General features: G+C 39.5%; 1 protein-coding gene across 2 annotated transcripts in view; it reads right to left on the bottom strand.

The window, feature by feature from the left end:
* Positions 1–3,762: 3,762 nt before the first annotated feature.
* LOC111865614 (probable deoxyhypusine synthase) overlaps positions 3,763–16,957 on the bottom strand; it is a 15,152-nt gene continuing 1,957 nt past the window's right edge. For both annotated transcript variants that reach the window (XM_023853791.2, XM_023853790.2), the window contains exons 3-9: positions 16,159–16,268; positions 15,889–16,053; positions 14,597–14,815; positions 8,806–8,998; positions 8,035–8,138; positions 5,832–5,957; positions 3,763–4,008 (exon numbers count right to left, since the gene is read on the bottom strand). In XM_023853791.2, coding sequence (XP_023709559.1) covers positions 3,910–4,008; positions 5,832–5,957; positions 8,035–8,138; positions 8,806–8,998; positions 14,597–14,815; positions 15,889–16,053; positions 16,159–16,268 — 1,016 coding nt within the window. In that variant the 3' untranslated portion in view covers positions 3,763–3,909. The remainder of the gene's footprint in view (positions 4,009–5,831; positions 5,958–8,034; positions 8,139–8,805; positions 8,999–14,596; positions 14,816–15,888; positions 16,054–16,158; positions 16,269–16,957) is intronic.

The raw sequence follows: 16,957 nt of genomic DNA, 5'->3' as shown, positions 1-16,957 counted from the left end.
GCTACTGCATGCCAGATATTGAGGGTAGCTGCGAATATCTTCAATAAGCAGTCACAGAGAGCTGACAAGGGGTGGTCCTCCAGAGGGGGGTTGGGCGTGGGGCTCACAATTCCCCACCATAAAAAGCAAGCATGTTATGAAATGTCGCAAAGGGCCTGAGATCTGAATGGATTCTTTGGATTAATGATGATCTAAACTGAAGAAAATGGACATGAGAATTGGTACATGGAATGTAAGAAGTCTGTATAGGGCAGGTTCACTCAAGACAGTTATGAAAGAAATATCAAAATATAAGTTAGATTTAGTTGGAGTACGGAAGGTCGGGCAGGACAGAGGTGGCACTAAACCAGCAGGCGAAAATACATTCTTCTATGGAAATGAGAATCATTTTTCATATAAAAGAGAATCACATTAGCAGTTAAGAGGCTAGAGTTTGCTAGTAATAGGATGTCATATATAATATGAAGAGGTCTCTGGTGTGATATCATTGTTCTGAATGTTCATGCCCCAACAGAGGATAAAACTGATGATTTAAAGCATAGGTTCTACAAAGAATTAGAATGTGTATTCAATATTATATTACATTACATTGCATTCCATGAATCCAAAGTTAGTCAAAATGACTGCAGGATGTGGAATACTATACCATATGAATATCCTGTTTGGAGATTTCAATGCCAAAGTAGGTAGGGATGACATTTTCAAACCAAAACTGGGACTGAGAATTTTTTTTTTATTTGTTTCATTCTGGTCCGTCACACTAACAATTATAAATACAAACCACTCCGTCCAGTGTTACATATATGTTTCTACTACATGAAAACTTATCTCCCTTACATGTTTCGGTCTGTACGGACCATCTTCAGAGGGAATATCATTATGAACTGGAAACTACCATCACAATAGGTGTTTTTGATTTAAAATATATACACTTATATTCTATAATGCACGGTACTCATAAAGTCGAACATTTCACAATCACAGCAGCTTCCTGGTATTGTAAAGTTTTTAAAGTTTCTAGATGTTAATTTAAAAAACCTTTGTCACTAGCTAAATTTTTTTTTTTAACCACGTAGGTTCGTGTCCATACTCCTATTGTCCTTCTTGTAAGGGGCAGATTTTGTGCCGCCTGTTTATCTTGATGTCATCCAGGGTTTACTCTTGGCTTCCTGTGTTGTTTTCACTCATGTAGTACAAACTTATATGTCACATTGGATGGAGTGGTTTGTATTTATAACTGGGACTGAGAGTTCACAAGATAGATGGATGGCATTCAAGTATACTTAATTTCTGACTGTTCAGGGCAGCAGATTGTGTTACTGACCACTACCTGGTGCTGGCAAAAGTCAGTGAGAGACTGGCAGTGAGTAAACAAACAATGCACAGATTACATATTGAGAGGTTCAATCTCAAGAAATTAAAGGAGGTAGAGGGTAAACAGTGGTATGGCACTGAAATCTCAAACAGGTTTGCAGCTTTGGAAAACTTAGATGCTGAGGTGGATATTAATAGAGCATGGAAAGCTAATAGAATATAGAAATTTCAGCCAAAGAGAGTTTAGGTTATTATGAACTGAAAAAGCATAAGCCATGGTTTAACAAACGATGCTCAAAATTATTAGATCAAAGGAAACAAGCCAAATTGCAGTGGTTATAGGATCCAAGAAAAGTAAATGGGGATAATCGGAACAACATAAGTCATGATGCCAGCAGGCATTTCAGGAATAAAAAGAGGGAATGTATGAAGACAAAATTATTGATATCACAAAGAAAAAAAACAGAAAACTATGACTGACACTAGTAAGGGGGTTGGTCTAGAAGTAAATGCAGAGAAAACAAAAATACACGTTGTCTCTTGTCACCAGAATGCAAGAAAAAATCATGACATATAGACAGCTAACAAATGTTTTTACAATGTAGCACAGTTCAAATATTTGGGACTGACAGTAACAAATCAAAATTTGATGTAGGAGGAAATTAAGAAGAGAGTGAATTGAGGTATGCTTGCTACAATTTCATAGAGAAACTTCTTCCTTCTTGTCTGCTGTCTAGAAACAAAAAATTCGAATATACAAAACTATAATTTTTCCTGTGATTCTGTACGAGTGTTAAACTTGGTCTCTGACATTAAGGGACAAACAAAGACTGAGGGTGAAGAAAGTCGTCTTCTGGGTTTAGGCACTGTGTATTCTTCGTTTTGGCCGACGTTTCGGAGGAACGTAGCGCCTCCATCTTCAGAGCAGTTGAATGGCTTGGAATGCGGAGAGCAGTAGCACAGCTACTTCACAGCTACAGCCATTCAACTGCTCTGAAGATGGAGGCGCTACATTCCTCCGAAACGTCGGCCAAAACGAAGAATACACGGTGCCTAAACCCAGAAGACGACTTTCTTCATTGTCATCGCCGTGAAAACCTCAAAACTTACAAAGACTGAGGGTGTTTGAGAACAGGGTACTGAAGAGAGTATTTGGATCAAAGAGAGATGATGTTACAGGAGGTTGGAGAGTACTGCATAATGAGGAGCTTCATATCTTGGACTCTTCATAAAGTATAATTAGAATGAGTAAGTCAAGGAAGATGAGATGGGCAGGACAGGTAGTATGAATGGGGTGAGAAGAGGAATGCAGATAGGATATCACCAGGAAGCCCAAGATGTAGGTGGGTAAATATTATTAAATGGATCTTAGAGATATGATGGGGTGGTGTGGACAGGAGCAATCTGGTTCAGGATAGAGACCAATAGAGGGCTCTTGTGAACAAGGTAATGAACCTTCAGGTTCCATAAATTGCTGGGAAGTTCTTGAGGAGCCACACAATTGGCTGCTTCTCAAGAAGAGCTCAGCTCCATGAAGTTAGTTGAGTTTGAATATTTCTGTGCTTGCAAGTCCTTTATCAGAATGGATCTTAGGGAAATAAGATATGGAGTAAATTGGATCAAACTGGATGATGGACTTTTGTGAATACAGTAATGAACCTTTCAGTTCTATAAAATCAGGTAAATTTTAAACTGGTGTTTATGTATCAGTTTTCTGTGAAATACCCTGTACCACTGAGTGTCATCCCTGTTGTCATATTTCAATGTACTGTCTTTCTTGAAGACATCTGTCTCACTTGAGATGTACAACATCACACTTTCCTGCAAATAATCATAACCATATAGGGGGGCAGCAGGGCCATTTGGCCCAGACCCTTGCTCTAGGGGGACCCCAAATATACTATCATTTTATTTAAAAAATTATAATATATAAGCGAGTCCACACAGCCTCCTAGCCAATCGGTACCAGGGGCTCTTTCTCCAAGAGTAAAGCTGCCAGGGCTTGAAGCTGACCACTCACTTCCAGATAGTGCAGAGGTCAAGAAAATGTGGATCTATATATCCATTCCCCCATACGCCTTCATGGTGTAGTGTTTAATTAGTTAGGCACAGGGACTTTACCTTTAATATGTAAGCAAGATTGTGGGAATTCCATTTGACTGAATTGTTGGCTTACTCTTGGACTTCTACTGATGTTCATCTGCATTGATTAAATAACAGAAAATAGGATTTCTTGTAGTGTTTTGATTAAAATAACACAACACTCACAACACAAACATTCATTTCATCATTCTGTAACCAATTTTGTTACAACACAATGCATAACCTTTGCATGGTTAATACATTATATGCTAAGACTGTACTTGTAATACTAAAATAAGAAATTATACTGTAATATTGTAAGGACTTGTGGTGTGTAAAAATGAACAACTTTATACAATGTGTGTCTTTATTATCTGTTTCCATGAGAAACACAACGTTGCAAACTTTAATGAGTCCTTGTTCAAATACAAGTCAACTGTATTTTATTTCTGTATGTTCTGACTCAACACATGCGCACACACAGTTTTAAATAAAATTCAAGGATTGTACAGCTTATACATCTGATTCAGCTTTCACCTTTGTAGCATGATATCGCTTAGCAAATGTTTCTCCTACTAATAGAGGAAATACTAAAGTTGCTTCAGCATATATCTGAAAGAAAGAAGACAAAATACTTGTTAAAATCTACCTTAGAAATAAAACATCATAATCACCAGCAAAACCATTCACTGGCATTTCCATCAAGTGGGGCGGCTTTATAAAGGAAGCCTCCTCTATTTTTCTCTGTCCTTTGATAACTGTGCCTCGTATTTGCGAAAACATGTTCACCACCTAGCCCTTGGCCTCCTTAATGATCATGTATTTGCCAAAATCCAAACCTGAATCCTTGTTGTGGAAGGAGGTAAAATGTGATGTAAGGGACTACCTGGCAGACAATGGAAATAGAACCACACTTTAATAGAGACAAATGATCACCACACCAACCCTTTGATGATGAAATGATTAAATGAATAAAGTGTCGGTGGGCCTTCACCAGTCCATGCACCTTGACCATCAGCGATCTATTTTATGAACTCCCCATAAAGGTCCCACAACAATCCAACACTTTAGGAGAGGTGTAATACCTTACTCAAAGGGGCATCTTGGTAGTTGCATGGTTCCATAAAGTGTGACATGTTGCAGATGATTAGTGCTCCTGCTTGGGATTTGATATGCCAAAGTTTCAAATCTTGGTCAAAAATGACTATTCCAACAGATTTTTCATGAAATTCCTCAGCTTTTCCAGGTAAATACTCTAACATAAGGCACAATCACATCTTTCCAAATCCTTCTCAATTTGGCAGTCACCATCAACATACCATTCAATGCCTTATAACCTATCCAATAAAAAACAATCATTACAAAAACTAAGAATCAACTAATCAGTCAATAACACAATCCCATGATTTCTGAGCATTAAGTCACTGTTGCAATGAGTCTTATTCCCTGCAAAACATCATATCCCTGTGATTTTAGCAGAATGTTAAGTCATGATATTTAATGAACTGGGTCTGATGGTTTCTGATTATGATGTATAACAACTTTTTTAACTTGTATTTTGGGCCATTCAAAAGTCAGAAAGCTTTAATGAATTGTTTTGTCTAATCATTTATCCAATACACTACAATGAGCAGTAGATTATTTATGTTCTAGAATACCTTACCAGTACCCTTTGCAAAATCATTCAACAATGGCAGGGTAACCCGCTTTCTCTTTATGATGAGCGCAATACCAAAGTTTCACTGCTGATCAGATGTGCTACCAGACTTGTGGGCTGACACACTGTGCTTCCTGAAGATGTTAGGTTCAATCCACTAAACTTTACCTTCTTTTGCACATATTTTTATGGCCTCCTTCATATGCATCTTGGCCTAATTTTGATTTTTACAGTAAACCATGCATCAAATTGTGTCTAAGCTCATTAATGTTAACTTACGAAGATCTACCTACACCTTCATCTAAAATACAATTATGATGATGGATACTGCCCAGAGAGTATAAAGTTTATCATTGTATTAATACGCTACTTTCAGAAACGTTTAGATCCAATTCTTCAAAATCCACTGATAACTGGAGAGATAAAACACATATTTTCAAATTCATGCAGTTCATGCAAAGATTGCACGGTAACTATTTATAATTGGCCGTGCCACAGCTCAGGTGGTTAGTTGCTGGCTTCCCACCACAGGGGCCTGGGTTCGAGCCCAAGTCAGGTTATGTAGGATTTGTGGTGGACAAAGTGGCACTGGGGCAGGTTTTCTCCAAGTACTTAGGTTCCCCTTGTCAATTTGCATTCCACTGATTGCTCCACAATCATCATCATCTATCACCTAGGGCTAGCACAACTGGCCAAACAGTGGTTGCAGTATCAAGCAGACTCAGTATCAACCCATGAGAAATAAAAAATTATTTATAAGATTAGGACTCTTATACACCTTCACTGGGGAAGCATCCTTCTTGATCTTTCCCCATGACACAGCCTCATCTGGACGGGCTCCACTATCACTGCCATCAAACTCTGATGCTGTGTTGATGAAAACTGCATAATCAGCTCCATTTCTCTGTAAAGCCCAGACAAATATTTCCAGCAAGTAAATATTATATTTAATTGAGAAATAAGGCAAGAGTTCTCTTTAAGCCCAAGTATATATAAACTGATGTCAGCCACAGACAAAGAGTTATACATGGGCTATGGTACAAGGTGCAGCAAAAGGAACCTGATGATTTTTAGAATGTGTTGGCAACCACTGAGGATGAGATGGTGGGAACCATGTCATTTGCTAGCTTAACTGATGCCACTGCAGTAGCCATGGAGCAGTGATGTGAACAACATTGTGTGTTACTGAAACATTTTTTTTTTTAAATAGTTACTGTTAAAATGCACTGAATATTTCGCAAGCACTTAAAAAAATTGCTCGTCATGGAAAAGTTCCTTACCACAATACCACACAGTTGGGTAGAAAACTTCAGAATGAGTGCTTCTGCATTAAAATAGAAACCAAAAGGCAGTGTACGCACAGTGTGATTGCTACAGGACACTGAGGCTGCGAGGGAATCATTCATAAGAAGTACTAGGCATTCAGCTAGGAGACAGTCTGTTACTCTAGGAATATCTAATCACAGTGTGAGGAGAATTTTACACAAGGATCTAAATTTCCAACCACACAAAATGGTAGTGGTGCAAGAGTTAAGAGATCATGACACTGCAAACCATAGCATTTAATTGGAACTTTGTCCAAAGGTCATTATCCTTATGACAGATGAAGGACATTTCCACTTATCTTGTTGTGTCAATAAACAGATTTTTCACTGCTGGGCAGAGGAAAATCCAAAGAAGCTCTATCAATGGCCTCCTCACAGTTCATATGCGACTGTCTGACGTGGAGTGGCAAACTTCAGGCTCATAGGTCCTTAATTCTTTCAAAACAATGATAGGCATGCAGTTACAGTTCCAGCAAGATGGTGTAACTGCCCATACAGCGAAAGCACCCATGGATGTTATTCAGGAAATGTTTCTAGAACATGTTATATCACTGCGTGGTGAGCTTTATAGCCTGTACATTCACCTGATCCCTCTGCCTGTGATTATTTCCTTTAGGAGAACCTCAAAGCGAAAGTGTAGACCACTACATCACGAACCATTAACCACAATTCGGAAGCAAATTTCAGCAATACCAGAAAACATGGAGAGGTAAGCACTGGGAAACCTATGAACAAGGCTGAAAGAGGCATATGGAATGATGAGCAACAGATTACTGACGTGCTGTTCAAACAAAATACACAGAGATATAACGAAATGTAAGTCGAATAATATGGTTTTCAATGTTCAATCTTTTTGTAACAATAAATTAGAAATTAAAACAAAATTTCACTGCTTTATATACTCTTTAAAACCATCAGGTTCTTGTGCACCCTGAGTAAGCTTGACACCTGAGTTGTTGACAATTTGGACAATATGACATTAATTTATAATATTAATTCCAATTTTGAGTATAGCCAAAAATCCTGACTACAAGCATGGCTATGCCCTGAAACAATGCTGAATATATATATACCTGCAGATAGCTTACCATTATGTTGGACTTAAGGTTCTCATGGCAATGACTGCAAAGAGTATGGTCTCCTGGGTCATAACGCCATGTAGTCCAGGGGAGCCCAGCATTTTAGATGAAAACATCGCTTCCATCTTTAGGACTGAACAGTAAGCCATGCAAGAAACCAGCAGAAGCAGGAGTTTGCCACCTACTTCTACTGTTTCTTGCTTGGCTTATTCTTCAACTCAAGGCGGCGCCATAGCTCAAGTGGTTGGTTGCTGGCTTCCCACCGCCCCGGGCCGGGTTCGATCCCAGGTCTGGTCAAATGGGATTTGTGGTGGACAAAGTGTTGCTGGGGCAGGTTTTCTCTGAGTACTTCAGTTTCCCCTGCCAATCTTCATTCCATCAATTGCTCCACAATCACCCTCACCTATCATCTGGGGCTGGTACAATAGGCCAGAAGTGGCCGCAGTACAAGGGACTTAGTCCCACCCCACTAGCAATATTCTTCAACTCTGAAGATGGAGACAGTGTTTTCTTTGAAATGTAGGGCTTTTCTGAACTACATAGCATTATACACAAAAGACTATACACTACAGCTTACCATTAGATTTGCATTACAGATGTGATGCTTTATTACTCCACCACCAATTATAACCATTCCTGTATGTGCAGCTTTCACTGCCATTGTATTCAAACGGCGAAGGTCTGTAAAAAACAAACACATGAACAATGCAACTTCAAAATATTATATTCTCATTCATATCTTCAGGCCCAACATTTGTAACATATTTCTTGCACACGACAGTCTTCTGGAATGTGATGCTGTGTTGAGTGGTAGAAAGTTACCAACATTTCAGAGAACCTGCTGCTTCCATCTTCAGGGTACTAGTAAAAGTCAAGTGCACAAAAATTTGGTATGAATATAAGGGAAAGAGAGGTGGGGCTCTGAATGGACCCATAGGAAGAATCCTAATTTCAGTTCACCTTTTCCTTCCATCTCTATCAATTTTATGTTTAGCCAAGATTTCTACACTGAAGATGGAGGCAGCAGTTACTGTAATGACAACAATTTTCACAGTCATTACTGTTAGAATCTCAAATCTCACATACTTACTGGAGATCCTTAAAAAAGAAAAAGGTAACTGATGTATAATTTCCAGTAATTATGGACTTTCAAAGTACAACATTCTGCCAATATTTCTTCTGTGTCCCTTTTCCCTCAATTTACAACCACATTTATGTTTCAAATAACTATAACTTACTTATTTTTTATTTAACTTTCAGAATATTTGAAAATGTTCAGGTCTAAGCCCAGAAGCCCTTCAAGTATACAGACCACATGTCAGAGATACAAACCAGCAATTTACCTTACCTTGAATAATGTCAAGCACCAGTCCTGGGTTGCGATATGAGTGGAAATACATCATATCTCCAAGACTACCATCTGTAAGGGCTGGACTGAACACAGGAATTTTATTTTTTGCAGCCCAGTAATAAATGGAACTTGGATCATTAATCTCTTCTCCTAACCTGGCAATGATTTTTGATGGAGTCCAGAGTGTCCCCTGAAGCAGTGACGATGGTGATTAGGATGACTGATATTTCAGCTATTTAATGACACATTTCATCTGTTTAGATTAAATTGTTAAATGGTGAGATGGTTGTAAATGGGAAAGGATGTTGAAGGAAGTGGTCATAATCTATTTTACTACCTCAACATTTGCTAGGAGGGACTGAAGAATACCACAACCTGATTCAACAGATTGTCTCCAGGTCAAGAACTGAACTCGGGTCCTCTCAATTAAGAAACAGGAGTGCTAGCCACTTAACTGCAACATTCAGTCTGAAAACGTGATACATGTAAATAATGTAAATTCTCACATACCCAAGGATAGACAGAAAACACTTCCAAAACAGGTTAGCACCAGAATTGCAACTGGGTAGTATCTCAGTCGAGATTTGGCAAGAACAACTACCTCAGTTCCACGTGGCCTTACATCTCTCCAGGACAGCGATCAGGGTAGTACCTCCATTCTCAGAATACAAGACATTTAATTAGTTCTTCCTGAACACAGTTGGGATAAAATTTCAAAGTACTTTAAGATGCTTAGCATCAGAAAATAATTAATATTTAAACATTTCTGGCTAAAATCACAAAATAAAAACTGAATTATTAAAAATGAATCCATTTACCTGTATAGAAAGTTTCAAAATATTCAAGTGTTATATACATACTATCCTTTAAGTCTCTTTGCGACTGGTTTGGTTATTTTCATACATATCCATTCTTCATTTTTTTGCATGTGAGGAACAAGACAAATGTGCCATATATTTGCTTTGAACTATGTTATCCTCTTTTATAGTATGCATCCTGTTGCGTGTCATATGAAAGATATATAATGGGACAGTCTACACAACAATAATTCTGAAAAAGACAAAATAGATACTACTGTATCAACATTCATTTTATTAGCTGTTGGTGGTAACACTACATGTTTCGACCCTTTTCCTGGGTTATCTTCAGGTGTACAAGAATACTGGTACTAGTTCTTGAATTGTGTCATCCATATTGAACTATGGCACAATTGAAGAACTACGTGATGCTATCTAAAAGTTCCCAAAATATATTAATAAAACTATTGTCTTACCTGGATCTTATTCTGCACCATCACCTTCAAAGTAGTCCCCTTGGGAGCGCATACACTGATCCCAGCGTTTCTGCCACTTTTGAAATGCATTCTGGAAGTCTTTCTTTGTTAGGGTGTTTAGTACCGTCTGCATTTTTGCTTGAATTTCCTCAACTGTATCAAATCTTCACCCCTTCAGCTCGATGTTCATCTTGGGGAAGAGAAAGAAGTCACATGGAGCTAAGTCTGGTGAGTACGGTGGGTGGGGAACAACTGCCATCTTGTTTTTAGAAAAAAATTCCTGCCCAGTGTAAGCCGTGTGCTGTCATGCATTGTCATGGTGGAGTACCCAGTCGTTCGTGCGCCACTTCTCTGGACGTTTTCTCCTCATGTCCTCCCTCAAACGCCTTAGAATATCGTGACAGAATTCTTTATTGACTGTCTGACCAGGAGGGACGAACTCCTTATAAACAATCCCGTCAATATAAAAAAAAACAGATCAACATAGACTTAATGTTGCTCTTGACTTGTAAAGCTTTTTTTTGGCTGAGGTGAAGAAGGGCTCTTCCATTGCAAAGATTGCTGCTTACTTTCAGGGTCGTAGCCATAAACACAACTTTTGTCACCAGTGACAATCTTTGAAAGAAAGTTTGGATCCTGTTGAAGCTGTTGTTGAAGTTCCCTGCAGACTTCCAAGTGATACTGCTTCTGTTCATTTTGCAGCAGTCGTGGCACAAATTTTGCTGCAATCCTCCTCATGTTCAGTTCCTCTGACAAAATTCGTTGACATGTACCATAACTTTGTCCCAAAGTGTTACAGGGGTCTTCGATGGTCAGTCTACGATCTTGCAGAATCAGATCCCTAACTTTCGTGACATTTTCTGGTGTGGTACCAGTTGACAGCCATCCCGAATGATCGTCATCATCAGTCGATGTTCAGCCATTTTTGAAACGCTTATACCAGTCATAAGTTTGTGTCTGGCCTAAACTGTTGTCACCAAAAGCTTGCTTCAACATTTGGTGCATTTCTGCAGTGGTTTTCCCAAGTTTAAAACAAAACTTTATATAGACACACTGCTCTCTTAGGTCAGCCATTGCAAAACTTCAAACTCACGGAAACACAATAATGGAAATACGTTCACCAACAACAAACCCAACCACTCAACTCGATGCTGCTTGCTACACTGATTCAAAAAGGGTGTATGGGGAGACACATAGTGGTACAAGGTGGTTCAAATATGACCGGGACTGATTTTTTTTTAAAACCAAAATTGCCAAACACTTACTTGCACATGTCAGTCTTCAACGCACTCCCCTCTGGAGTCAACACATTTTTTCCAACGTTCTGGAAGCATCCTGATGCCCTTTTCAAAAAAGTCTTGTGGTTGGCGGCGTATCCACTCCCGAACATTCTGGATGACGGCGTCGTTGTCCACAAACCGCATGCCTTGCAAGTCTGATTTGAGCCTTCCGAACAGGTAGACATCACTTGGTGCTAAATTGGAACTGTACGGTGGATGTGTCAGAAGGTTCCATTTCAATTTCTGGAGGGTTTCCATTGTTGTTTTGGCTGTATGGGGGCGTGCATTGTCTTGAAGGAAGGCTACCAACTTTCCACCTCTCTTCCGCTTGGATCGGATCTTTTCCTTCACGTCTGTTGCCAGGAGGTCTGAGTAATAAGCTGCATTGACTGTCCTGGCATCTGTCAGAAAGTCTACATGGATAACCCCTGCCAGTCCCAGAAGAACGTTGCCATCACTTTTCCTGCCGAACGGCTCCTCCGCGCTCTCTTGGGTTTGGGAGAACTGGTATGCCGCCACTTGCATGATGATTGCTGGGACTCGGGAATGAAGTAGTGCACCCATGTTTCATCGGTGGTCACTATAGACTTCAAAAATGCATCACCTTCGTCTTCAAACTGCTGTAGGAGACGACTGGCAACTTGCATGCGCACCATTTTGTTCACGTCTGTCAAAGTACGTGGTACCCACGGTGCATTCACCTTGCGATAGTGCAGGTGATATTTCACGTCTTCTACACTACCAACACTGATGGACAGCATTGATCCAAGTTCCTTGATAGTGATGCGCCTATTCTCACGAATAAGCGCGTCTGCACATCAATGTTTGGCTCGGTGACGGATGTTCATGGCTGACGATCATGCGGTTCATTCTCCACGCGCTCTCTGCCCTCTCTGAAGCACTTACACCACTCAAACACATGGGTCCGTGAGAGACACTCTTCCCAATACTGTTGTTGGAGTCTGTGGTGAATTTCAGCGGATGGGACGTTTTCTCCAATGAGGAATTTGATCACAATGCGTTGTTCCATGCTCCGCGGTACCTTCTGTACGCTCATCCCTCTAGCAACTCCCAGACAGCACTGAACAGCTTCTAACCCAAACAGGAGGGAGAGTGGAGGTTGTGGCTACAATCTCTCAAGGTCGCACAGCTGCTGCGCAGGGCGGCTTGTTTACAAAAAAAAAAAAAATCAGTCCCGGTCATATTTGAACGACCTAGTATTTCGATGTACTCATAACCATTCGCGCGCAAAATTCAAATTTCAGGAACTTTTTGATTGCACCACATAGTACCAGTGTTCTTGTACCCAAGAAAAGGGTCAAAACATGTAGCATTAGCACCAACAGTTAATAAAACGAATGTTGATACAGTAGTATCTATTTCGTCTTCTTCAGAATTATTGTTCTGTAGACTGTCCCATTATATCTTTCTTATGTTACCCTCTATAGTAACTACTTTTACATACCAGTAACTTAACTGTATCAATTGGAAAAACAAAACTTCAAACTGGTCAACAACTTCATATTTTCCAATGTAGCCTTCATTTTGAAAAGGTTCACATTTTTATTGTAGGCAATGAGCCAATAAGGGCAACAAGAAATATAAATTCTTCCTCAAACTGCAAGACCATTCTAGAGATAAAAGATGGTGACCAGGAATGAGGAAGGTGACATGTTAGTTAGATCCTGTGATGGAAACAGATTAGGTAATAAGGAAAGGCTTCCCAGTTTGCATCTTCTGTTGCCATATATGGAATGTCCAGCCTCAAAGAACTGATTACTGTAAAATACAGGGTTATTCAAAAAGAACGAACTGATTTCATGACGCATTGTTTCAGTTCTCAAGCATCATCATGGAATGAGTCAGTGACCATTTGAAAGAGGAGTTATCTAAGTTGTGAATGGCTGCCACAGGGTTGCTGAAGTCACATCGTTCTTCCGGCAACGTTCAGTTGTTCGTTTACTCTCAGAATGGTGAGTCCTCAGCAAAAGGTGTTCTGTGTTCTCGAGTTCGTGAAAACAAATTCGGTTGTCATGGTGCAGCGTGCTTTTCGAAGGTGATTCGGCATTAATCTGCCCTGTCCTAAGAACATTCGACAGTGGTTTTGACAGTTTCAAGAGAGTGGGTGTCTGTGTAAAGGAAAAAGTCCAGGATGACCAAAAGTCTTGGAGGAACAAGTGGTGAGAATCTGTGCTGAGTTTGAGAGGAGCCCGCGGAAGTCAACAAATCAAGCTAGCCGTGAGCTTGCGATCCCTCAATCCACTGTCTGACGTGTGCTAACAGTACGTCTACATTTGAAACCATGCAGACTGCAGCTCGTTCAGGCACTTACCAATGACGACAAAAGGAAGTGGATGGAATTTTGCGATTCGATGCTGGAGATGATGGAAGACGAAACCTTCATTTCACGTTCAATTTTTAGTGATGAAGAGACTTTTCACTTGAGCGGCACAGTCAATCGTCACAATGTGCGTATTTGGGGAAGAGAGCACCCACATGAAACAGTTGAGCACGAAAGAGATTCCCCTAAGGTGAACGTCTTCTGTGCTGTGTCTCAGGACAAGGTTTATGGTCCTTTTTTCTTTGAAGGCAACACCGTTACAGGACAAACCTATCTCGATATGCTCCAAAACTGGCTCTTCACTTCACTGCAAGCAGATTCGCATGACTTCATTTTTCAACAAGATGGAGCACCGCCCCATTGGCACCTGATGGTCCGAGCTTTTTTAAATGAAAAAGTGCCCCAGCGATGGATTGGTCGGAAGGGGGCCAAAGACTTTGCTCTGTGTGCTTGGCCTGTGAGATCCCCAGACCTCACCATGTGTGATTTCTTCTTGTGGGGATATGTAAAAGATCATGTTTATGTTCCACCGCTACCCACTAACCTTGATGACTTTAAACATCGAATAACAACAGCGATTAACTCAGTGCATCGTGACATGCTGATACGCGCCTGGGAGGAATTCTCTTATTGCACTGAAGTTGCCCATGCTGTAGATGGTGGCCACATTGAACACTTGTAAGACAGGAAATAAAAGTTGATTGTGAGTAGTATACTTGTGACTTGGCTGGAGTTTTGTATTACTTTCTTTTAATAAAATATTGCATAATAAAATTGGTTCATTCTTTTTGAATAACCCTGTACAATAAACTGGAATACTGATAACTTTAGAATTTTGTTTGTATGTCAGTCTAAGTCAATGCATACTTGCCAAATGGTACTGGAAAAGATTACCTTTTCTTTCTGTTCCTTCAACATAGCATCTAAATGCGGCATGACCCAGTCTTCAAAAAGGCAGTAGTTTTCATTAGGTACGAGTAAGTTTCCAATTCGGTTAATTCCTTTTTCTCTTAATTTGCAACCTTCCAAATGGAAATCACCGATGTATGTTGGTGCAAGACATTTTATCAAATCCTCTTCTACACCTCCTGCTGTAGTTACAATACAGTCTACCTTCAAAACAGAATCAAAAACAGTCCTTCACAGCTTCTATTCTATCAGTAACAACCGTCACAAAAGCTTCTATAAAGTTACCATTCACTTGAGGAGCCGCAGTGTAGGTGGTATAGGGACTGAACGACTGAGGAGATGGAGTTGGAGTTCTGGTAGGGGCAAGAATTTTCTCTTCTCCAACGCATCCAGACCGGCTCTGGGGTCCACCCAACCTCCTATCCAATGGGTACTGGGCGCTCTTTCCCTGGGGGTAAAGCGGCAGGGGTGTGAAGCTGATCACTCACCTACAACTAGTGCTGAGGTTAAGAAAATGTGAATTTATACATCCATACATACATCTATACATACACTTTCATGGTGTAGTAGTTAAATAGTTAAACACAGGGACAACTTTACCTTTTTAGCATTCCCTTTGCTTGTAGTAACAACACAAACCAAAATTGTATTTCCGGGAGCATGTCAAGGTGTCACTCCAGAAACTAAAAGTCTGTACTGGTTCTTATCCCTTTGCTACTCTTACTACAATAAGTATGTTAAAATTAGATGTCCCTTGCTGTGCTAAATGTATTAAAATATAGGACATAAAGGGCACATAAATGAACAGTGTGACAGCTTGCTTCAGGATAAAGTGAATAGGTTAAGTTAAAGATGTAAAGAAAAAATCACATTCTGAATATTTCATAATTCAGCATGCCAAACATATTTAGTGTAGACAGAATCTTACACATTGTTTAAATTTTAAATTATTATGAATCAAACTGGAAAGCTAATGTTTAAACTGAACCACTACTATTGCTTATGGTAACACACATGTAGAAATAATCAGTGAAATACATCAACATATGCCGTCCCAAAAATTCAATAAACCAACCAATCTTGTAATTACAGTTTTTATACATGTTAGGAGCTAAATATTCTTTCAACATATGCAGATAAATACAGTGTATAGGCATACATAAACTTTCAATAGAGAATTTTCATATAATAAAATAAAGAAATGAAATTGGTTCTCTGAACGCTGACATGTGATTTTACTCCATTTTCTGAAATAATATAACCATAAGCACTCTCACCATGCGATGCTGAACAAGGAAGCGAATAGTATCACGAACTCCAGCAGAAACCATGTTAGAAGTGAAGCCTAAGAAGATTGTGCAGCTGCTATTTCGTTGGATAAATTCATCTTCCTCTAACACATCTTCCAAGTCTTCAGGTAATGGCTTGGCACGACAGGACAGCTTGACCATTTAGAGTAAATAATAAAATAAATGACAATTAAGTCAATAATAACTGAAAATGGTATAACAAATCAAATTAAGTCTATTAAGTATGTTGCTACATACCATTTTATTCACTTCTTCTACTGCTAAGCCAAAATTCGTTGCTTGAAATCCAGAGAAACGATATGTTTCAAGAAGTGCCTTATAATTGATTCCTTTGTTCCAATCATATCCTGCAAGACAAGATGTCAAAGTGAAGAAATTAACCCCTCAATTCGGCATTCAAATAGACTGCGTTAACCCCATAAGAGCGGAATTTAAAGTACCACCGTTGTTTCAATTCTTTTATTAATAAAGTGTCAATTTTTTTTTGCAAGACTGCACAAAGACTCATTCTGAACAAAATGAGTCCTCCCAATTGTTTCATTGATTGGTGTGGCAGATGGTACTCATACAGTTCCTACAAACATGCACAAATCATGCACTGTACATAAGAATGCTCCACTGGATATCCAGTGAGAGTCAGAACAGCCCAAGGGGTTAATGTGGAACCAGGCTCACATAGGTAGTCTAATAAATTTAAATGTACCTTGACTGCTGCTGCAGTAACACCACTGAACACTCCTACATAGTAATGCATTGACTATATTACTGTGTTGAGACAATGGAAGCAGTATAAATAAATAACATTGTCAGTTCAATTTACCAGTTTAATCACAGTAATAATTACAGAGAATATCACAAAGAACACGACAGGGTAATGTCCCTTTTTATCACAAGAAGGTTGAACACAAAAACTCTCAGGCAGCGTCAGACTCTCACTGCTATCACTAATTCACTGTGCCCTTCCTTCCTTTTAAGACTGTCGGAAAAAAAAAAAAAAACAACAAAAGAATGGAAAAGAGCGCCCTCTACACAATAT

This window comes from Cryptotermes secundus, unplaced genomic scaffold (assembly GCF_002891405.2).
Source record: "Cryptotermes secundus unplaced genomic scaffold, Csec_1.0 scaffold2383, whole genome shotgun sequence".
In the NCBI taxonomy this organism is placed as follows: domain Eukaryota; kingdom Metazoa; phylum Arthropoda; class Insecta; order Blattodea; family Kalotermitidae; genus Cryptotermes; species Cryptotermes secundus.
The sequence above is the reverse complement of the archived record's forward strand: the minus strand, read 5'-3'. Positions and strand labels throughout refer to the sequence as shown.